A 23,934-nucleotide genomic window follows, 5' to 3' on the forward strand; every position below is an offset into this window, starting at 1 on the left:
TAAAAAAAAAGAAACACAGGTAAATCACTGATGTTTCAGATGGCCACATGAAATAAAGTGAGAAAAGTCAACAAGCTGAAAGAATGTGGAGTAGCATCTCCTTAATTGCTTACATAATTCTGATAATTACCTCTTTGTGGATAAAGTAATTAATGGGAATCTAATTCAAGAAAAAGATATGAACTGCAAGCCTTCTCGAAGCCAAGTATTTCTTTCCACAAAAGGTTACTTTCCTCGGCCGTGCTTCCTTATTACCTGGCAGGGAAAGAGTATTGTATGGCAAAGGATCTTCTTGAAGGAGGGTGCTTCCCACACTGATTGTCATAAATGACTTCGGAATTACTGTTGCTGTATTACCAAAATCTTAAACTAGGATATTTTTGACAAATTTGGTCCTTAGTTAATTTTTAGAGCTACAAACTGTCAGATGGCTCTGAAATAACAATTGTCTGGCTATTCTTCAGGGTGATCACAATATGGAAATGACCTTGAGGTATCACTAAAAAGCAGGAAGGTGTGAGTCTTCCTTTGGTTCCAGAGTGAAATGCGAGTTGGAATTGGAGTTGGAAAAGAGGCCCACAACCAAGTGATAGAGAAGGAACTGTGAGGTCATCAGTGAAAAACCAGGTTGAAGTTCAGGTGAAGAGGCATGAGGAAATGGTAAACTGTTACAGTATTACAAAGATCATCAAGAAGCATATCCATGAATGTGTTTTGTATTGCAATCTGCTGAAAAAGAGACAAATATCCTGGCCTGGCCTTCATGGAGATTGTATTTTATTGATTCTGATAATAGATTATTGTTGAAAAGGGCCTCCTATAAATTATAACCATGCAAAGGCAACAAGATAATTTTTTTTCTTTATGTATGTGTTTCTCATTCCTACTCACTTCTCTCTTAGGGGAAGAGAAAATCACAAAAAGCAAAAATGTCAATTCTCAGCTATTCATTTTCAAAATAATTTTTTTTCCAAATTCCAGTGGAGGCAATAGGTTAACTGTTAAGATTTGTAAGGCTCAAAAAGCTAATATTTACAAAGTGTAGCCAAATTTTATTCTATAAATAATAGCTTTGCAAAGACTATATGGTGATGCAAAGTTGGAAAAAGCTGGGTTTTCTTCCGTGAATGGCTTCACTGTGTTGAGAGAAGAGGCACAGAAGAAATCAAAGTAATTAAACATGGGGTGAGTTTTCCTGATAGGGGACTCTAGTGCTTTAAAATAGACTAGATAATTCTAGGGATAATCTGAGGGTAGAACAGACCAATGCCTCATTTCCAATCTGGTACCCTGGAAGAAAACAGTGTATTTTCTTTAAGGTCTTGAGAGGTTTTTCTTCTGCTTTGTTTTGGTTTTGGTTCATTTTGTAATCAACCTTATTAAGGTATCATTTACATACAATAAAATGCAGACATTTTTAGTCAACGGCTCAGTGACTTTTAATTAATGTATACATTTGTTTAACCACCACCCCCATAAAGATAGATAACAAGTCTAAAACCCTAGAAAGTTTCCTCCCAGGCTTTTGCAAAAGTATCCCCATCTCCCACCCCAAGGCAACCACGGATCTGTTTTTTATCTTTAGAGATGACTTTTGCCCAGTTTACAATTTCATGTAAGTTGAATAATACAGTGGGTGCCCTTTTGATCTGGCTTCACTTGCTCAGCATATGGTTTTTGAGATGCATTCATGTTGGGATGTTTTAAACCAGGACTTTAGCCTGGGTGGCTGATGATGTCTGAAGGCACCTATAGGTACATCTGAGTCTCTGGCATTGTCACTGTCTGTTCTTGGCTCAGTATTTTCAACTTTATAAGAAGCACAAGGTTGAAGTAAGGAAGATCATTGTCAGTATAATGGATGTGAAGTGGGTTCTGTTATATAATATTCTCAGCATAAATTGATCTGCTTGGAATCATTGTGTTGATAATGGACAAGGATACTCTTCCTCCAAAAACCTTGATACTATAAAACTTCTAAAGGACGCTGTCCTAGGACTCTTTTAATTTTCATGTTTTGGGAAACATTTCTGGAAAATTCAAATGCTCGCAACCTGAAAGAAACAATTATTCACCTGAAAGCTGACTCTGCTAAAGTTGAGTTGTCTGACCTTTACATGCTGATAGAACCCAAATAGCCTTGCAAAACAATGCTCTCTTGTTCGATATAAGCATATAGATTGTTTAAGATGGACGTGTATATGCAGTAAAGTGAAAAAGCAGAGAATCTTTGAGTTTCCCTTGCTGGGTTTTTTAATTTTTTCATTTAAGTTTCTATAGCATATGCTAATAATTCAGGGAAACGTCAGGTTAGTTTTAGGTCCACTCTACATAAATGTTGAAGTACTCCATATCCACCTTTTTTCTACCTTCCTTCTTTTCTTCCATCTTTCCTTTCTAACTTCTTATAATCCATTATACTTAATCCTGCATTTGCTGAGGTGGCAATTAGTGTAGGAAAATACTGTGAAATTTTGCTGTTCAGAATGCATGTTGACCAAATTCTATATTGAGAAAAGGTCTGAATTTACCCAGAATAACCCTTTCTCAGTGTCTTTGAATAAAGGGCATAGAAACTGGGCTATATATAATATCCTGACAGGTATGTAGAACTCATAGCAATTGCCCTAAAGAGCTTACCTAGCGTAGATGCATATGAATCCATTTAATGATTGCTTTATTGGCAGCAGTGCCAACCTACACAGTCTGTTTGGTTTTATATCATTCTCATTACCTGCTGTTTACCACTGTATACATTGCTAATGGTGTGGTTTCTATGGCTTGTGAATTTCATGGCCAAATAATATGTAATTTATTGCACACTTTAGTGTAGAAGATGGAGACTCCATAACTTTTCGTGTGCTCTTTGCCCCTTTAGAATGTATTACACTGAGATCAGGCAAAGTAATAAATTTATTTCAAATGTGCGTGATAGCTAAACATCAATTAGGACTGATGGGCAATATTTCTGCTTCCAGCAACATAACAGTTTTTAAAGACTAAGCCATTGAACGTGGATTTACTGAACATGGGACTCAGTTCACTGGGATCCTTCTTAGAAAACTAAAGGAAAACTTGGATTGGATTTGTGTGGCTTATTCAAGTAGTAACTAATCACCTACATCTTGGTGAACTTAATTTGTCACAATTGTTTGGTATTTTATTAACTCTCTTCCCCTTCTTCCCCGACTCTCACGAGAACGGATCATGAGTATCTTAAAACATACTAAGTCGTCTTCCATCCCTGTTAATCTAACTACAAAAGCACACTTTCCTGATCCAATGTAACTTACTGTCTTTTAGAGTGGCTGGGGTTTTAATTCTCTACAAAATTAAAACCAGCAAAGAGAAACATTTTCAAGGAGCCACCACATTGTAGCGCTTTAGAAAGAAAACTTTAGAATTAAGGGCAACTATATCATTTTATAGCTAAAGCACCTGAGGCCTAAAGTAGGCAGGTAACCATCGAGGTCAGGGAAAGGGGTTGAAGATCAGGTTTCCAGAAAGAGTCTAGAGGGACTCAATCTGAGCAGGTCAAAAACTGAAAGGAGGCCACGAATGTTCTGGGAAGGCTGGCATCTGGCCTCAAGTGTGGAATTCAGACAGGGAGCGGACCCGGGGGGAACTGAGCTTCTGCAGTAGGCAGAGAAGTCCACCTCCTCTCCGGAAAGTACCACTGACATCAGGGAGTTGAGGGGAAAGAGCAATGAATTCCAGTCCACCTGAGAAAGCAGGCCAGTCTGATTAACTCTGAATTTAGGCTTATTTCAGATACTTCTTGAGAAAGAACTTGGACAAGAGCAAGTCCCACGCAGCCTCTTTTAAATCCATGCCCAGTATTTTCTGGTGGAGCTGCTTAAACCCTCCAAGTGACTCCACCATTTTAATTTCACTCTATATTTAATTCCGACAGTTCTATGATTGATTATTTAATGGGCAAATAAGTAGGGTCACAAACGAGTGTGAATGTATTTTACAGGATGAGGATGGGCGGAGTGGAGCAGTCTGGAATAGGACACCAATTAAAAGGGATCTTGGTAAAGAAGAACGTCTATTAGAAATGGAGAGGAATTCGCAAGGAAATTAGTGCCTGACACCACGCCCTTCTCTCTGCATGTTTAGAAGCTAGTTTCTAATTTTATTTTCGTAGGAGCTGTCCCTGTGATGAATTCTCTTTTACCTCCACACCATTTACCAAATGGACATATTGTGAAGTTTGTGTGAGAGAAAGCAAGTATTAGAATTTGTCTTGCAAGGAGCTATAAACACTTCCTGGAACAATCTAGGGTAGAAGGAAAAGGAAAGGAAGGTGGAAACAAAGGAGAAAGACAGCTAATGATGCTGGAGTCTCTCGCTGGGATTTGTGGTATCTCTTTTTGAAACTAAGTACAGAAAGTCAGAACTTGACTGATTGTTTCCTGATCACGGTTTGTTTTCAGTTTTGCTTTTTTTCTTGCTCTCTCATCAGCTATTCCAGCCATTGCTATGTCATTTTCAGTTTCAGTAAGCATGCCTGTCTTGTTTCCATTTGCATTATTCATGTAAATGTTGATTGAACTGATGACCCCGAGTTATCAAGGAAACATTAGATACACCAGTAGATACATTTCTTAATTTTAGAAAAACATTACCGAGTGAAGGTTAAAATAACTCCTCTTCAATTTGTCATTTAAAAAAAACTTCTCCTAACATACAATACTTCATTGCCTAACAATGCCAGATAAATGAAGAATTCCTATGTATTCATGAATGCAGGCTAGTCTGTATATTTTTTGGCAGGTATGACCGTTACCGAGGGTAACGGCCTGGTTTGCCGGCCATGTCCTGTCTCCTAGATAGTTGTAGTTTCTGTTGTCTTTCAGTTGGTCCATTGGATATCAGAGGTGAATTTATAAAACTATACTTCCCTTTACACTTAGTTTTTTGTTTTGTTTTGTTTTACTTGAAGTATAGTTGATTGACAATGTTGTGTTTCAGGTGTACAGCCAAGTGATTCCGATATATGTATCTCTTCTTCAGATCCTTTTCCATTATAGGTTATTACAAGGTATTGAATATAGTTGCCTGTGCTATACAGTAGGACCTCGTAGTCTATCTACTTTATATATAGTATACACTTACTTTGTGTGATCCACGCTGGTCAGACCACATGATTATTTTCACTTCTGATATAATTTTTTCAGGTCCAACCTCAAATCTTTGATAAGAAGATATTTTTTAGCATGTGTGTGCTCTAAATCCAACAGTAGTTAGCAGAGATATGGTTTTGCACTAGGTATTCTTCACTTTTTTGTTCTCGGCCAACCAACTGAAAACTAGCATTTATTTTCTGGTTGGTTTGCTAGATGTTTATGACTATAATAAAAGTCTTACATTTTGTCTCATACCTTAAAACACAATCTGAATTAGCAATGGGTATTGTGCTATACATAGGCGCTGTGATATCAATACTGTATAAGTGAGATGTAATGCTTGGTGTACATAAGGGTTCAATAGTCCACTGTGAGAGTGCAGCCTTTTGAACAACCTCAGTGATAAGTGGGAACCACTTGTCCAAGAATTTTATTTAAGATGCAATACTCATTTCTATCCCCTTCAATACATTTTAAGTACCCCAAGCTAGAATAATGGGGCTAGAGGTGCAAGAAGAATATTATACCAAACAGGGGCAATATAAAAAAACATTACAATCAAATTTTCCTTATTAAAAATATAAGTCAAAAACCTAAATGCAATATTATTCCACAGAGTTTTAAGGTATATTAAAAACATTGTGATAGGATGTTTCAAAAATTATGGTACAATCCCCTTCTGACACCCTCATTCCTGAGTCACCACTTCAGCAGGACTGGGCTTTGGCATACTCAACCCACATGAGACAATAGCAAAAGAGCTTGATGGCTCAGTTGCCGAGGACTAGCCCACTAGGTTCTGAAGACAAGTGGACCAGGTGCTCCCACTGTCCAAGCCAACCACCAAACCTGTGAGTGAGGCTGTCTCAGACCAGCTCTCACTCAGCTGATCCATCAGTTGACTAAAACATGAAGGAGCCCAGATAAAACCAAAAGACTAAAACGTGAAGGAGCCCAGATAAAACCAAAAGTAAAACATTACTCAGATGAATCCAGTCCCAAATGGCCAAGTGATTGCTATTTTAAGCCAGTAAGTTTTTTGTTGTTTTTTTGTTTTTTATATCTTTATTGGAGTATAATTTCTTTACAATGGTTTGTTAGTTTCTGCTTTATAACAAAGTGAATCAGTTATACATATACATATGTTCCCATATCTCTTCCCTCTTGTGTCTCCCTCCCTCCCACCCTCCCTATCCCACCCCTCTAGGTGGTCACAAAGCACCAAGCTGATCTCCCTAAGCCACTCAGTTTTGAGGTGGTTTGTAATACAGCAAAAGCTAATCTATACTATAATACGATTTGGTCAAGTGGGTTTATCCTTAAGAATGCAAGGTTGGTTCAGTATCAGCCAATCAATTCATGTGATTCACTGTATTAGTTAAATAAAAGGAGAAAATCATATCATCATTCTTTTTAGATAGAAGAGATAAAAAGCATCCCATGAGGTTCAAAATCTATTGGGTAGGGTAAATTTTATAAAACTAGATCCAAATAATAACTATCTTTCCTTGATAAAGGCTATATACCAAAAATACATGGCACATGTATACACTAACAAAAATTATACTACTAATTTTTTTTAAAAATTAGCATTTCCTTTAAGGAGAGAATTGAGATGAAGATTTCTAACATTACTGGTCTATTGGAACCGACCTTTTTGGAGCTGTGTATTGAGAGAAATAGAAAGAGAGAAGGTTTAGAAGAATATAGATAAAAATGTCATATTTATAGATTGTTTTGATTATGTGTTTCATTGGAAATACAGGAAAATCAATAAACTATTAAATCTAAGAAAAGAGCTCAACATAGGGACTGCAAAAAAATTAATACACCAAAATCAATTGTGTTCCTCCATAGCATCAATATCTAGATACAATACAAGATGAATTTACCACAGTAACAAAACGTATAGAGAGTATGGGGTTTCACCTAATAAATTATGCAGAAAATCTTCATAATGAAAACTTTATTAGAGGACACATGAGTAAAAGAAATTTATATCACAGGTATGGATGAGATGACTTACTATAATAATATAAATATCCTATATTAATATATAAAATTAAATGCAACTGTAATAAAAGGCCAAGCCCTTTTTTTTTTTTTTTTTTGAGGGACAGCATAAAAAAGTGATTCTAAAATGTATCTGGGGTACTTCCCTGGTGGTGCAGTGGTTGAGAATCCGCCTGCCAATGGAGGGAACATGGGTTCAATCCCTGGTCCAGGAAGATCCCACATGCCACGGAGCAACTAAGCTGGTGCACCACAACTGCTGAGCCTGCACTCTAGAGCCCACGAGCCACAACTGCTGAAGCCCACGAGCCTGGAGCCTGTGCTCTGCAACAAGGGAAGCCACTGCAATGAGAAGCCTGTGCACCACAACAAAGAGTAGCCTCCTGCCCCACCCCTCGCTGCAACTAGACAAAGCTCACACGCAGCAATGAAGACCCAATGCAGCCAAAAAAAAAAAAAGAAAAAAAAAAGAGCAGATTGCTCTATCTCCTATAAAAAAATTAAAATAAAATAAAGTAAAATAATATGTATCTGGAAGAATAAAGTTCTCCATACAGCTAAGGTAGTTTTGAAAAATAAGCTCAAAATGGAGAATGTGCCCTACACATTAAGATATATTGGGAAGTCATGATAGATAAGAACTGTGTGATGCCCTTGGAAGAAACAGCAAATAAGAAAACAAATCAAACAGGTGGCCTAGAAATAGAGCTATATACAGATAGAAAGTTGGCACATGAAAGAGATGGAATCATAGTCCAATGGAGGAAGCTGAATTACAGCTTTTGGGGAAACAGTCTCATTTTAAAAAGAGAGATGAGACTGGATCTTAACCTAGTGATATCACTTATGTTGTACCCAGTCCTATATAGCTCACCTAATCTTCACAAAAAAATCCACAAGGCATAAACTATTATCCTCATTTTACAGATGGAAAAACTGAAGTATGAGAGATAAAATGACTAGCCTAAGAAGTACATGGTGGAGCTGGAACTTAAACCCCACAGAAATCATTCTATTAACCATTATGTTATATAATTCCACCTAATGTACAAAACTAAAATACAATAGTTTTAATATTTAAATGTGAAAAATAAAATCTAGAGAGAATAAAAGAAATTGCAAGGTAATATATTTGTGATTTCAGGGTAAGAGATGAAATAGATCTTTGAAAAATAAAGAAGCATACATTGTATGAAGCAAAAGTGATGAATTTAACTATATTAAAATTATAAATTTATTAATATAAAAAATCTGATTTAAAAGAATAGGCAGAAGAGCTGAATAGACATTTTTCCAAAGAAAACATACAGATGGCCAACAGGCACATGAAAAGATGCTCAACATCACTAGCCATCAGGGAAATGCAAATCAAAACAACAATGAGAGATCACCTCACACATGTCAGAATGGCTATCATAAAAAAGAACAAAACTAACAAGCCTTGGCGAGGATGTGGAGAAAAGGGAACCCTGGTACACTGTTGGTGGGAATGTTAACTGATGTAGCCACTAGAGGGGTGGGATAGGGAGGGTGCAAGGGAGACACACGAGGAAGAAGATATGGGGACATATGTATATGTATAGCTGACTCACTTTGTTATAAAGCAGAAACTAACACACCATTGTAAAGCAACTATACTCCAATAAAGATGTTAATAAAAACAAAAACAAAACAGAACAACCATATAATCCAGTAATTCCACTCCTGGGTATATATCTGAAGAAAACAGAAACACTGATTTGAAAAGATGCATGCACCCACATCCAGTGTTTATAACAGCATTGTTTACAATAGCCAAGATATGGAAGCAACCTAAGTGTCCATCAACAGATGAATGAACAAAGAATACGTGCCATATGTACACAATGGAACACTGCTCAGCCATAAAAAATGATTAAATTGTGCCATTTACAACAACATAGATGGACCTGGAGGGCATTATGCTTAGTGAAATAAGTCAGACAAAGACAAATACTGTAATGATATCACTTATAAGTAGAATCTAAAAAATAAGACGAATGAATACAACAAAACAGAAAGAGATTCACAGATATAGAAAACAATTTAGTGGTTACCAGTGGGGAGAGGGAAGCGAAAGGGGCAAGATACACACTGGGAACTAGGAAGTGCAGACAACTATGTATAAAATAAATGAGATACAAGGATATATTGTAGGGCATGGGGAATATAGCCAATATTTTATAGTAACTTTCAATGGAGCATAATCTATAAAAATATTGAATCACCATGTTGTACACCTGAAATTAACATAATATTGTAAATCAATTATACTTTAATAAAAAATTAGAAATTTATGTACAATAAAGGATACCAAAGTCAGACTGAAAAACAGTTGATGGGTAGAAGACATATACATTATCTAAAACCCAACAAAGGACTCAACATCTGAATACAAAAACTTCTACATCTCTAAAGACACACAATACTCAATAGAAAAATGAGCGAAGGTCATGATAGGCAATTCATAGAATGGAAAACATGAATAGCAAGAAAGTATATGAAGACCTAACTTTTCTAGAATCAGAGCAATGCAGAATTAAAACACCTTACTTCATATGAATCCACACATGCCAAATTTCCAGAAGTTAAAATGCAAATTATGCTGTGGAGCAACTCCGCCTGCGCACCACAACTACTGAGCCTGCGCTCTAGAGCCTGGGAGCCACAGCTACTGAGCCCGCGCGCCTAGAGCCTGTGCTCCGCAACAAGAGAAGCCACTGCAATGAGAAGCCTGCGCACCGCAACGAAGAGTAGACCCCGCTCGCTGCAACTAGAGAGAGCCTGAGTGTAGCAACAAAGACCCAATGCAGCCAAAAATAAACTAATTAATTTTTAAAAATGCAGATTAACAGCGTGTGGTGACAAAGGATATGGCAAGAGAGAAATTCCAAGTATTGCTGGTGAGGGGAAAATGGTACAGCTATTCTGGGGAGCAATCTGTGAAATAAGGCATATATATGACTTCTACCTCAGCCATTCCACAGCTGCAGTGTTACTCTGCACTGTTACTCAAGGGGACATGTGGAAAGAGTGTATTAATGCCTATGGTGGACATAAAGTGTTGAAAATAGCCTAAGTATGTATCACCAGGGTAACGGATAAGCAAAATATGGTATTAACATATGGTGGAATATTAGACAGTGGCCAGAAGCAATAATTTCTATGGAGCAACACAGACAAATTTTAAAACAATAATTTTGTGTAGAAAAAATAAAAGAATAGGATGTGATTTTTAGTTGATACTACTTTTGCAAAAATTAGAAAATACAAAACAATTCGGTATTTCAAATAGATACACATGTTTAAAATAACTATGAAAGGTGAGTTGGGAAATTACATATTAAATGGCCCAAATGGTGCTATATAGGGGAAAATAAAGGAAATAAATCTGGCAGAGGAACGTCGGGGCCAAAACCAATCTTAAAAGTATTAGAAAATAGAGTGACCGTACACACTGATGATAGAGTGACATGAACTGAGGCATACGGTCCCTTTTGAGTAAATGCCTTAAATACAAACTAAAAAAATAATGTCATAAGATTTACAAGTACTATAAAAATATTTAGCATTATTGCAGTAGATAGTAGAAATATATAACCTTTCAACTTAAATAAAAACAAGACTGATGAAATTTGTTCCCATGTCATCCATGCTAAGGAAGAAATAATAAATCAGCTTTTAAGATAGAATTTTTTACATGAGAGATAAAAAAACAAACAAAAAGAAACCCTAACTGTTTATCCCATGAAGGGAGAAAAAAACAATTTGAAAAGTCAGAGTAGAACTCTCTGAGGATAATATTTAACATCAATTTTTGTAAAACAGAATTTTAAGAAGCTGGTTTTGAATTGTTTATAGTTTCTAATTAGCATGCTGAGGAAATACAGGGTCCATCTTAATCCAGAAGCAAATAAAAAGTTCTGACTCTTAAAATTCTAGGCTCTAGAGTAGGTGCGTGCTGGTGTGCTGGTGTGTATGTGTGCACATTTGCTGTGTGTTTTCAATAAACTCAAGAGTACATAAGGGTGTATGTTATTACATTGTAACAATTCTTGAGCAAGTCTATCTGAAGGTCAGTAGCAAACAAGTAGATGCCGCTTGGGTGGCCCCCCAAACTCTCAGGTAATGCGCAGATCTGGCTTGGCAATCATGTTCTGCTTTTAGACATAATGCATTTTTATGTTCTTGTTAGCATTGAAAGACTAACTTGAATATTCTGCAACTGATGAAATGGACAACAGAGCAGTAACCTAGAGTTTACAAGTATTGGGGGCAGTAAAACTTTAGTTCTAGATTTAACTTGGATTTTAGTCCTAATTTAACTTGGATTTTCTACAACGCAGTTTTTTTCTATAAACTGGAGGTATATACCACCATAATCCTAAAAAACCTTGACTTTGGGCTTCAGGGGTCTAAGCCTTCTCTCTGAGTGACTGAAAGGTACAACTGGATATTAGACCTGTCTAAAAATTGTCCTTTTCTGTCCTCATATACAAGGGTTCAGCTTGATTTTTGGATAGCTGTCATTAAAAAAAAAAAAAATGTGCAAAGAGCTAATGCCTTTTGCTACAAGACAAAACCATTTCTCCTAGACATGCAGTAATAGGAGGCAATGCCATGTGTTGGAAGCATGCACATATTTTATGATAGATATTAATCTGGAGGTTAACAGCTAGGTGCTCTGGTTGAAGTAGTTTATTTCAAACATGCATATAATGTTAACCCACTTTGTAACAAAGCCTTCAACATTTCATATGCAAATTCGTTTTTCTTTCTAGTTTAAGCCCAAGGAAATCCCTATAAGTCTTGTCTCCAAAGAGTAAATATAAAGAATTCATAAGATTAAAGAGTTCTTATCAATTGTATAAAAAACCAGAAATGTACTAACTAGACAAAAATGTAGACGTCTAAGAGAACGTCCAACAAATAGAAAAGTAGAGGACTGCACTGAGATTGCAATCCTGAGAAAAATACATTATTTCTAAATGAAAAAGTAAAAGGAGATAGTATAAATTAAAGCCAGAAGAAAAATTTTAAATCTACAAAAATACGAGTCAATACAAAGTTAAAAAACCATGAATTTTACTATATACCCAAAGGCTTCACAAAAGATCTCATGAATATCACAAATTAAAATAAAACAAACAAAAGCCAGAAATATTGTTTTCCCCAAATTGTACTACTACCTGCCTATTGCTTCAGTGGTAAGAAGAAAAATTATCTTCAAATAGTTAAATTGTATACCTACTTATATTTTAACTCTTAGGTGGATCTTGTTATATAATATATATGATCTCTAAAGAAAACTTGTTGATTATTTTGGCATCTGTTAGGAAATTCCTATTTAATTAGATAAATCTCCTTAGATAACTCTTAAATAAAAATAGATGCAAATACAGCATGTTTCATATCATTCATTTTAGACCTCTAAGAGTTGGAAAAGCTCAACCTGGAGAAGAAACTAGTTTTATTCAGGCAAGAAACTACTTTCCAGTTTAGAAGAGGAGGGATTATCCCATTTCTGTAGAGGAAGCAATCAGGAAGATACAAAAAGAATGATCCTTGCTAAGGCCAGAACTACTGTGCATATTGTACCAGATCTTGTAAAAACAGCCACTGTGCTGGCACTCACAGGCCCGGGTCATGGTGTGTTCAACAATAAAACTTTGTTCCAAAGGATGGAACTCCTTTGGGCCAAAAAGCTTTCACCTGCATTATTCCATTAACCTCACTGTTTTGTTATGGGAAATGCGTTTATTTTTTGAAATGACATTGAAATATATCCTTAAAAGAACACTTTAGGTCTCAACAAGATTCTCTTCTCTTTCAGCCAACACATTACCTTTTAGAAATCAACAGTCTACTTCTTTCTTTAAATCATCACATTTCAAAGCTGTAGCAGCTAATAAATGTTAATGTAAGTTTTCCAAAACTGCAATCTCCCTAAATTTCTATGCTGTCTTCTTTATCCTGTCTTTTCAAGGTAAAGGTATCTTTCCAGTTTTCTTAGCATTATCAGGATTATGGATTTTGTTCATTGTTAAAGTTCGTTATTTATGGACATAAGTTAATGTAAATGCAAAAATATCTCGTATTCTTCACAAGCTGGCTGACTTAAATCACTCGCTCTTAAAACAACTTTACTGCTCTCCAATCTGTTCAAATGCACAGAAATATAAATTCAGGATGATGTGGCTTTTCTGCAATGCTTTCTTTTCAGGCTGCAGTCTACATGACAGCGTTATATTTTATCCTTGCTGCTGTTGTTGTTCAATCTATAAAATCTCTCTTGAAGACCCCCAAAACAGCTTGTAATTTAAACTTTTACTTTTGGTGACTCACTGTTTTCAAATTGCCATCTCTGACCATATCCCCCTTCCAGGGGAATTTATGCAGACTTTTTTTTTTTCTTCTACATACTGATTTATGCTAACCTGAACAATTTACCACTTCTACATCCATGTAGTAGCTCAAATAAAATGAGTTCCTGTGTTAATCCCACAGTAAACCTCGGTAATTCTCACATCACAGGAGTTGTAAACGTTTGTTAACAGAAAAAGAATGTTTTTCCCAAAATAGCTACATAACTCTTAAGAGTACTCAAATTCCTAAATAATCCTTTTTACAAGACTCCCGCCAACTTTATTTTGATACGTTAAACATGTGGAGCCTATTTTAAAAGGTATTTAACAGTGACTTCATCAAAACAGCTTCCTAGTTGTTCTCATAATGTCTTTTTTCTAAAGTTTTCAAACTGTTTTTAAGCCAACTTGAATAGTGATGAATGTGAGCCGCTATCAAAACGCTTAAGAAGCATTCTGCCAAACAGGATGGGCAAAAATGTTCTAGATCTGCTCAATCTGACATTAGAGGTCATGCAACTTGAAAAATGAAATAACTATTTCCAACACTCATTGAGCCCTTCATTTTAAAAATAACTTCAGGGCTATTTCCACACTCTACATTTAATAATACACTTTTTTAAAAAGGATGCTAGGCTCGGTGAAATCAAACTGATCTGCCACTTAAAGCTGGTGAGTCTATTCTTAATGGGCCTCTGGTAGATGTGGGATAGCAGTTTCACTTAATAACTTCACTAGTAAAAAGAATGACATCCGAAAAGGACTGCTGGGGAAGACAGGGAAGAGAAGACCGGAGTCTCCTGAGAAGAAAAAGAGAAACGATTTAAATAAAGTCGCTAAGGAGGAAGGAGGTGGTGAGAGGCGTAGACAAAAGAGCGAGAAAGAAGATTTAACGAGGAAGTGAAATGGAGCACAGAGGAAGGCAGAAGCTAATGAGGAAACAAATGGGAAAGGTAGTGTTTTCAAACAGGCATGCACCAGGAAGGGACGAGTTACGGCCTGGAGTAGCCCCAGTGCTTTCAGGTGAAAGAGATGCTCGCAGAGAACAGGGACAAGCAGTTTACTTCCAGGCTTTGGAGCAAACTAAAATTTCCTGCCCCGAGCCTCTCCCAGCCTCGGCCGAGCGCGGAGGCGGCGGCTGGGGAAGGGGCCTAGCCAGGAGCCAGGCCCGGCGTCCCGCTCCTCTGGGCTCCGCGGCCGAGGGAAAGAGGCGAGGATTAAGCGGGGAGAGGTCCCGGCCGCAGCTCGGTGGCACCCCGAAAACGGTCCGGGGCTTCGCGAGCCGTTCCCCCTGCGGCGGGGCGCCCGGCGGCCTTGCCTGGGGCGAGGGAGGGAGGCGAGATCTAGGGCGTCCGCTCGCGGCCGCCGCAGAACCCCTCTGCTACACTCAGCCCAGGCTTCCAACGGAGGCAGACCCTGGCTCAGCCGCCGCTTCCCCCTCGGGGTCTTGGCCACCGCCTCCGCCGCCTCGGGGGCTGTTTACACCGTTGGGCCCCGCACGCCGCCGCCGCCTTCTCTCCACCCTAGCGCCATTGCCGATTCGGCCGCCGCCACCTCCTCCGCCGCAGCCTCGTATCTCTGGAGCATCTTCCAGCCACCGAACCCTGAGAAACAGAGACTCCAGCCGCGCCGGCAGGAAACTCCCCCGCAACTGCCAGGGGGACGAATTGGTCAGAACACCGGCGGCTTTTCCACCATTGAGCAGCAGCCGCTCCGCTCCTTCTGCCTATGCAGACTCTTAACCCATAATTGCTTTACTCTTTACCTCTATTTCTGGGTTCTTAAATTAACTCTTACATCAGTGTTCTTCATTACTCAAATTATTTTTTCTTAGGAACTTTTCCTGGAAGTAAGTTCATGCTATTTTTGACAAGCAAACATTTGACTTCTGAAAGAATTCTTACGAAAATGGGTTTATATCCCAAATGCACCACCAAAAATCTTTGTGACCTTGCATAAACGTCCCTTACCATTTCAGGTGCTATCTTTGCTTGACTCCAAAGGGAACTGATTAAAACTATGAGCATCTAGCTGTTATGCACTTTTGTCTCAGTTTGGTCAATGAAACTCTCAAAAATCCATCAGATTTTCATTATTTTTATCATTAGCCTGTTTGTGTAAAATAAGTTACCATTTGTGGAGCCCGTGTTCTCCTTTATTCCGGCATCCAATCATTGTAAATATTTCTCATGGACACATTCTTAGAAGGCCTATGAATAACCTGGCCTCTTACTGATTCTCCCTTTTGGAGTCTTACTAGCCAGACTTCCCCAATAACTTTCAGAGAGAGTTTTCCCCCTTTCCGGGTCTTCTTTTTGACTTCTATACGCCATAGAACTTTCAAAAGTCATCACACCAATACTAATATTACCACATACCCTCCAAAAAGCTCCAAGCTGTTTATGCCTATTCATTAAGTTAATACTTTATCAAAACTTGTCCAATTGAGTAGTATTAGCACAGATATTTTACACATTTTAGCACAGACGTGCTCTGTTTAAGGCTGACAGATCCATTAGGAATTAACTTTCTGGTACATTTTCCCTCTGACATTTTCCTCACAACTGCGTTTCCTCATAACTGAGCCATCAGTTATCTCTTGCCTATAGAAAGGCAGATAAGAGAAAAGAAAGCTAAGTGAGAAAAGATATGTAAATAGACTAGCACAATATTGGACACATAAATATTCAATAAATGATAGCAAGTATTCTTACCCTTATCCTCACATTAGTTTATATGTATTAAAAACTGATTACTGGACTCAACTCTTACTTCCATTGCTCATTAGATCCTCACAGAAACCTTGGAGGAAGCGAGGTTTTATCCCCATTTTACAGGTTGGGAGACTGTAGCCTAGAGGGCTTAAGTACCTTAACTGAAGTCATATAGTCAAGAAATAAGCCTATATTTGTCACAATCACTTGCCCATGCTTTGACGTGACACCACCACCCATCATTTACCCAGCTTCACCAAGGTACTACTAAATTTTTTACTCTTATTCTCCTCTCTTTGCTTCATACTGCCATTGTCACCAACCCAGTCAAATTCACTTTTAATTTTCCAATGTTAGTGAGGGGAATAGAAGGTGGAAATTGAGGTTAAAGGAGGAAACTTTAATGTTATTCAAGGATGACTTCATCTTAACTTCCAGCCTTCGTCTACCCATTCTCTGCTCCAGTCACACGCAGAGTATTTGCTATCTCTTCCATAAGTCTTGACTTTTCTTGTCTTTATGCCACTTTTCTTTTCTCCATTTGCAATGAATCTCCCTTTCCCTTGGTTCTTCACCATTTCTTACTCCATACTCTCCATTAAAATTCAAATCTACCTTTAAAGCCCAACTCATATACCAGTTCTGTCCTGCAGTCTCCTGGATCTGCCAAGTCAGAACTAACCACTTGCTCCTCCGTGCTCCTGCAATGGCAATGATGTTAGAAGGGCGAGTGATTTTACAGCTCGCTCACCACCTGTGGGAAATATGTCCTATTTGCCCTTCCACATCCTTTCTCCACCCAACTCTATATGGATGGCTTGCATGGCCTATCTTAGTAAGTGTCCTTGCTCTGGCTTCCGTTTGGCTCACCAATGAAGAGTACCAATAGAAGATTGTAGGGAACGAAGGAGGGGAGTGAAGTTAGGGTATTAATTCTTGCCAAATTGCTGGGAGTTGGCTGCATCCCCCAACTAACATACAGTGCTTCTCTGTGGGGCGTCACAGCATCTTTGGGGAGGACTCTATCTCCAGCAAGGCTTCCTTTCTCTTTCATCTCCTATAAAGTAGCCACACTTTTACTGAACCCAGGGCACTACACTATCTCTTGATTCTCTACATTGGGCCCAATTTATCCTTATTGATGTACCCCTGATTTCCTGCTGAGACCCTGTCTGATGAACTTTGTAATATGCTCTTCTAAGCTGTTAATTTTACAAACCATATTATTACACTTATTAGAAGAATGTCTTCAGGATGTGTCAGTAAGCTCTGATTGATGATAATGGTAAACAGCTAGAATTTATGGAACATAAAGCATGCTTTGGTTACTCTCTTGAGTACACTGTGTGCATTATTCTAATTAATTAAAATCACTATTAGCTAAGCAAGGCACACAGATGCTAAGAGGTTCCCAGAAGTAACTTGCTCATGGTCACTCCAGTGTCTCAGTAGTGTTTAGGACTCAGATCTGTCCAAAGCCTAAACCTTAAGTTCTAGGTCTAAGCAGTGGCTCTCAAACTTGAGTATGCATCAGCATCACCAAGAGACCTTGCTGAAACAGGTAGTGGGCCCCACCCCCAGAGTGTCTGAGTCTGTAGGTCTGCAGCAGGGCCCAAGACTTTCACTTCTAAAAATTCCTACGTGCAGCTGATGTGCTGGTCTGGATACCAGACTTTGAGAACCACTAGTCCAGGCATTTTAGGTCCAGAATTTCAGGTGTTAGAATAATTTTCTGGTGATAAATGTCCCCCCCCAAAAAAAACAGCACTGCATTTTTCTGTTTGTAAGGAGGTAATAAATTCAATCTTAAAGAGTCAGTAATGGGACTAAGTATCTAAGAAAGAAGAGTTATTCTCCAGGAAGATGGGAGGAGATGGACATTCTAAGGACAGGAATGCCCTTTCAGGAAACTTGCAAAGGGAACAGAAAAATAACATAGTAAGATTCTGCTATCCAGTGTTCACAGAACATGAGTGGGATACTCTTGACTGTAAAATGGGAAGCCAACTTTTGCTCACCATATACATACCTTATTCAGTACAAATGTTTATTAAGAATCTCCAAAAGCTAGACACTAGGCATCAGGGCTACACTGATAGAGCAGATAAAGTGCCTGGCCTCACGGAGCTTGTGCTTCAGAGGATGTACATCAGCTAGATAGACTGAATGATGGATACTATATTGGGTTCACACTTCGTCTCAAGAAAAAAATATATCCATACACGTGATCCAGGAGTCAAATGGCAAAAGACCTAGCCTCAAAGTGAGTGTTAATTTCATTAAATGGTAGGTAAAAATTATTTTATATGCTGAGATAGGCTCTGCTTAAAAGACACACTATTCCTCCAAACGTATTAGTCAAGCCAGCTTATAAACCTGTGACTTCTAGGAGAAATGTTGCCTTCTTTCCCAAGAAGGGAGCAGTAGGGGTCGGGGTGGAAATAGTTTCATCATCAGAGGCACAGTCTCACTACTACTGCCCAGCTCCAATTCGCAACCTTCTGAATGGTTTCCAGACGAAATAATTTAGCAAAGTGATGAAGAAAAAATGGCCCATTAATCTTACGATGCGTGTTATAACTTAACTCTGGGTTTAGCATAGGAAAAACATTATTTGCATTGATTATAAATATGCTTTATGGCTGCATATATTATTCACTCTGAACATTCTAAAATTATTAGCTGGGTTGACATGATGAACTGCACAAGAGTACTTCTAGATGGCATCTCAATGTCATCTGTTACTCACATCATATAGGTCTAGAAATCAATATGTATTTTACTCAATATGAGATCTTATTCCAAACACCAAAATATGCCTGTTTTTATTCGATGGTTATCATCATGAAACTACCAGCTAAACATCATTTAGAAAATTCAAAGCAAGTAAATTACTGTATTAACTGTCCAACTATGATTATGACTTTCCTCCACTTACAGCTGAACCTAATATAATGATCTGGTCAGTCTGACTAGGAGGATTTATTCATTAATTTACTCAAATGTTCTGAGGTATATTTTGAAGGACTTAAATTACGGTCTGGTTTGTAGGATCCAACAGTAAGGCTGCAGGTTTATCTCCTACAAGTTCTGTGACCTTGCCCAAGTGACTTAGCATCTCTGAGCCTCACTTTCCTAATCTGTAAAACGGAAACAATAATAGAACCCAAGTTGTAAAGCTGAAGGAAAAAAAGTAATATGGTAATGTATTTTGGCACAAAAGAGCAGTTACGCTGATGGTCATTATTTGTGAATACTGTTGCTAAGATTATTGAAAACCTGTTGTGTGTTAGGTGCTGTTCAAGGACTAGAATTTTAAGACTGTTCTTCACCTTTATCCCAGTTTTACCTGCAAAGTTCTGCCATGCACTGGAAAAACATACTGGTATTTCTAGGGAAGGGGACCACTCAGGTGACATTTTTGTTTCACCAGGTATATAAAGTATACAAAGGTTATAGTGTATCTTTTAAGTCCTTTGGACGTCTAGTTACCTTTCACTAGAATGATTCTAGTAGATCCTGATAGATACCTGAGACAAGGTCAGGTCAGTGATGTTGGTACCTTTTCTGGCTTAAGAGCATAGGGCAGAAACACAGGAAGAGAGGTCTTCCTTTTCCACTCCTGTTACTAAGAACCCTCTCGAATAATGACAATCTGAAACAGATCACTACGTTGTTGCATGTTGTAGAATCAAAGCAGTGTACAAAGCAAAGAGCACTGGCCTCCATTATACTTGCATTTCACTCGAGATTCACTTTTCTAGACCGTGGAGAAAGCAGATGTTCCAACACTTTCCAGGTACTGGAATATTACCATCTGGCAATCTCCACCACTGCATGTTTGATCACACCATTCCCTGCAAATGGAATGCTGTTCCATCAAGGTCAGATTGACCAGTGCAAATACCTGATTTTATCGTACGGTCAGAACCAAATTAACTTACTGAAATTCTGCCCAGCTCAGGGTCTACCTTCTCTGTGAAACCTCCTGTGAGATCCCAAGTTACAAACAACTCTATCTTCTTCAGAAGACATTGTATACTATATAAATAGTAATTTACATATAAATATATGTATATGTGTGTGTATTTCTTTGTTACATTAAGTTACAGCTCCTGTGGTTTCTCTTCTTAACTAAACTGGACCCCCTTATCATCACAGTGGCCATGTACATCATTGTATCCTCCAAAAAATCCAGATAATAATATCATGGATTCAGTATATAGTTGTTTAATAGAAAACAATTAACTAACCACTGCAGAATACTAGTGTCTCTCAAGGTGTGTTCAGTGGATCATAAATCCTATGAGACAGTCCATGAAGGAAAAGATTTCAAATAAATTTGGCATCTGTTGTCCACTACATCTCCTTATCAGAGACTCATAATTCTCAAGACTCGTAAAAAGTTCTGTAGCAAAGAAACTTGACTTAGTTTGACCCAGTATTTCTCTTACAAGCGTATCAGTTCTGGAGGTCAAGGACATTTTCCACCTCTAATACAACATCTCTACTGCCTAGTAGAGTGCCTGGCACTTAGTAGACACCTAATAAATATTTGAATAAGTTTCAACATACATTCCCCTTTTAAGCTATAGAAGAAAAACATACTATATAGTATATTTTGATTTACTTGGGGAGAATAATAATATGAATAGATAAATTTACACAAATCATTTTAAAGTATATATATTTGATAATACTTTTTTCCACAAATCTACACAATGGCACATTTAGTGGTGATAGTAAACGAACTACATTTGCTTCGGAAAACTTGCTAAGAAGGATGGCTACTAAAAACTACAACTTGAACCCAAAACAATTGATTTAGTTCATTGGTCCCCACTCCTTAGCAGTTTTAATATAGAAGAAAATAGACGCATATATTTCTTTTCTGCCATAATATGACATCACAGAAGGAATGCTATGTTATTAGCTAGAAATAAGATTTGCTTTTGTTATTTTAGTACATTTGATCACATAAGAATAATTCTAGATTTTTTTCCCCTCCTGTGACTCTCATAGCATCCCCATCTAAAATAGACTTTGGAGATTTAGATCAAATGTCATATCAATTGTCCTAGACTGCTTACTATGTGCTTTCACTATAGATTTTAATGTCAATAGAGAAAGGAGAAGGAAAAGGCAGAGGGAAATGAAACAGGTGTATGCAACACCCCTCTCTACTACCGACATTTCTCAGAATTCTGGAGGAAGTTGCATCTATAAGTGGAAAGTTTTTCACCATGGAACTCACGGTGGTTGAACTTCTCATGAAGAATTTTTTTTTTTCACTACTGAAGAAAAATATGTTTGATTTTACCATAACTGAAAAGTTCTCCCGTTTCTACTTCTGAGGTTTGCCCTCAAGACTACTGTTTACCTAATGGAAGTGACTCCTATGCATGGAGGAAAAAGTGCACTATTTGAAGGAAAAGCTAAAGGAGTGATATATTCAGGTAGCTCCTCATTCCACCAATGAAAACGTACACATAGATTTTCCACTTTACACCTCATTTTCCACCTTATTTTCATGATTTTGAAATGAATATGTAGGGTCTGATGAGTTTGTCAATAGTCTATAATTATTAGTGTTATTAAAATAGAATACAAATGATAAGCCATATGTAAAAATGCTGTGTGAATAAACTGCTATACCCCAAATAATACAAATGAGTGAATGGCAGTAAATGCTAAGAGGGATTAACAACATAAAGGTTATTAAAAACATGATGACCGTATTTCATATTTTTGTGTCTTCTTCTCTCTCACTCTTTTTTTTTTTTTTTTTTTTTTTTTTTTGGTATGCGGGCCTCTCACTGTTGTGGCCTCTTCCGTTGCAGAGCACAGGCTCCGGACGCGCAGGCTCAGCGGCCATGGCTCACGGGCCCAGCCGCTCCGTGGCATGTGGGATCTTCCCGCACCGGGGCACGAACCCGCGTCCCCTGCATCGGCAGGCAGAACACTCAACCACTGCGCCACCAGGGAAGCCCTTCTCTCTCACTCTTGCTCAACTCCTAAATAACTAAGAGAATATGCTCACAAATGGTAAGCATGTTTTGGATGTTCGATGTGTGTTTGTGGGGAAGAACAAAAAAAAATCTGCCTCAATTAGGTCAAATATCATACAAGAGATGAATGAGATTAGAGTTGGGATTGGGATTTGTTAGTTACTCAATAGCTAACCAATCACAGATATGACAGTGTAGTGCAATATGCAAATATACTTTTAAACAACTTCTCTTAAGTTATCTACTGTCTGTAAAGACAATCACACTCAACTGCTCTGCACTTAACCCCAGAGCTTCTGAGTTAGAATCTGTTAGAAATAGGTACACGTTTCATTGCTTTGGCAACATTTACATGGCTCTGCATCAGGCAATACAACTGCTAAGATCACACTGTGGGAATACAGGAAAGGCTAGTGTCCAGTTCTGGTCGTTCTACCACCCAACTGTGATCTAGGGTAAATTCCTGATTATAAAAAAAAAAAAACAAAACCCTGAAGATGCTGAAACAGTATTTCCTACATCACAGGGTCGTCATGGGGATAAAAGGTCATTAGGATAAAGTGCCTCTCACCCAGGAAACACTGATAAATGCTACTGATGCTACCATCATCATCATCATGACCGATCACGAACATATTGCCACATGGAAATTCAACATTCCCTGGGCCATTCACAACTCTCCTTTAAAGGACTCATATTCTATGTGGGGTCTTAACACCTTCAAATAACAGAAAATACAAGTCTTTACGCCTTTTTTTCTGTAGCTAATTTTGGCATCTTTCACCTCTGTCCACTTAACTGTTGGTTTAGCACATTCTTGTCACACAAAGAAGCTACTTCTCAAAGAGAGGAGCAATGTGTCAAGTGACAAAGACATTGAGTGAAGTCTTTCACATCCTAGATTGCCCACGGTACAGCTCAGCTGGTCTCTGGGTTGGAAGGCCTGGGTCTACTTTGCTCGTCTGTTACAGGGGAAGGGACATGGTCCTCAGCATGTGGTCTGTGAAACAGAGGCAGCTGCGGGTAGAATTATAGCACAAGCAGAACTGGCTTCAATTCTTCCTTCTTAGGTCTTTTTCTTCTTGTTCAGCTGTTCAAGGAACTTGCCTGCCCTCTGTCCCTGCCAGGACGATGTTACGTCTGCCTGGATAAGTAGGTCACCATTGTATATCAGGAAAGGTCTTATTTGTAATCATCAGGAACCAGATACGGCTAATTTGAGCAGAAAAGGAAACTTTTGGAAGTTTATGGTTAGGCCTCAGTAACTAGAAGCAGACGAAACAACCGAAAGCCAAGGCTATGCTATTGCAATTTATAGGATCAGGCCAAAGTGATGTTATAAGTCCTAGCTGGCCTTGCTACCAAGCAGCAACAGGAAACAGGAGGTTGACCCAGCACTGCTGGCCTTGCTTCTTTACATCATTTATTTGTAATTCAAAATCCAAGAGAGGGGTGCAGTTGGCCAACCCGAGGTCGCCCGACTGTTTTCCATCTGTAAGGGAGACTGAGCATGTGAGTAAACAGTGTACCTGACATGTTCAGCTTGTATAACGAGAGGAAGGCTCTGTTTCTCACCAAGACCCACAAAGTGGAAAATTCCCCAAAGAGAAAGGAATTTCAGATCAGATGCTTGAAAAGTTGAAAACAACAACAACAACAAACAAATGCAGATGTGGAATTAAAG

At 38.2% G+C, this 23,934-nt stretch overlaps 2 protein-coding genes and 1 pseudogene across 4 annotated transcripts in view; 1 reads left to right on the forward strand and 2 right to left on the reverse strand.

Moving 5' to 3' along the window:
• LOC307176031 (ferritin light chain-like) overlaps nt 1-4,821 on the reverse strand; it is a 22,086-nt pseudogene extending 17,265 nt beyond the window's left edge. Inside the window, exon 1 of the transcript in view lies at nt 4,793-4,821. The product of the transcript in view is annotated as a ferritin light chain-like (transcript). The remainder of the gene's footprint in view (nt 1-4,792) is intronic.
• The window catches only part of LOC307176230 (metabotropic glutamate receptor 7-like), a 66,484-nt gene that overhangs the window by 9,156 nt on the left and 33,394 nt on the right, over nt 1-23,934 (reverse strand). The window lies entirely within an intron of this gene.
• LOC307176229 (uncharacterized protein) overlaps nt 48-23,934 on the forward strand; it is a 37,738-nt gene continuing 13,851 nt past the window's right edge. For both annotated transcript variants that reach the window (XM_079902146.1, XM_079902147.1), the window contains exon 1: nt 48-22,287. In XM_079902146.1, coding sequence (XP_079758272.1) covers nt 14,434-15,270 — 837 coding nt within the window. In that variant the 5' untranslated portion in view covers nt 48-14,433 and the 3' untranslated portion in view covers nt 15,271-22,287. The remainder of the gene's footprint in view (nt 22,288-23,934) is intronic.

This window comes from Stenella coeruleoalba (genome assembly GCF_951394435.1).
Source record: "Stenella coeruleoalba genome assembly, chromosome: 17".
Classification (NCBI taxonomy): domain Eukaryota; kingdom Metazoa; phylum Chordata; class Mammalia; order Artiodactyla; family Delphinidae; genus Stenella; species Stenella coeruleoalba.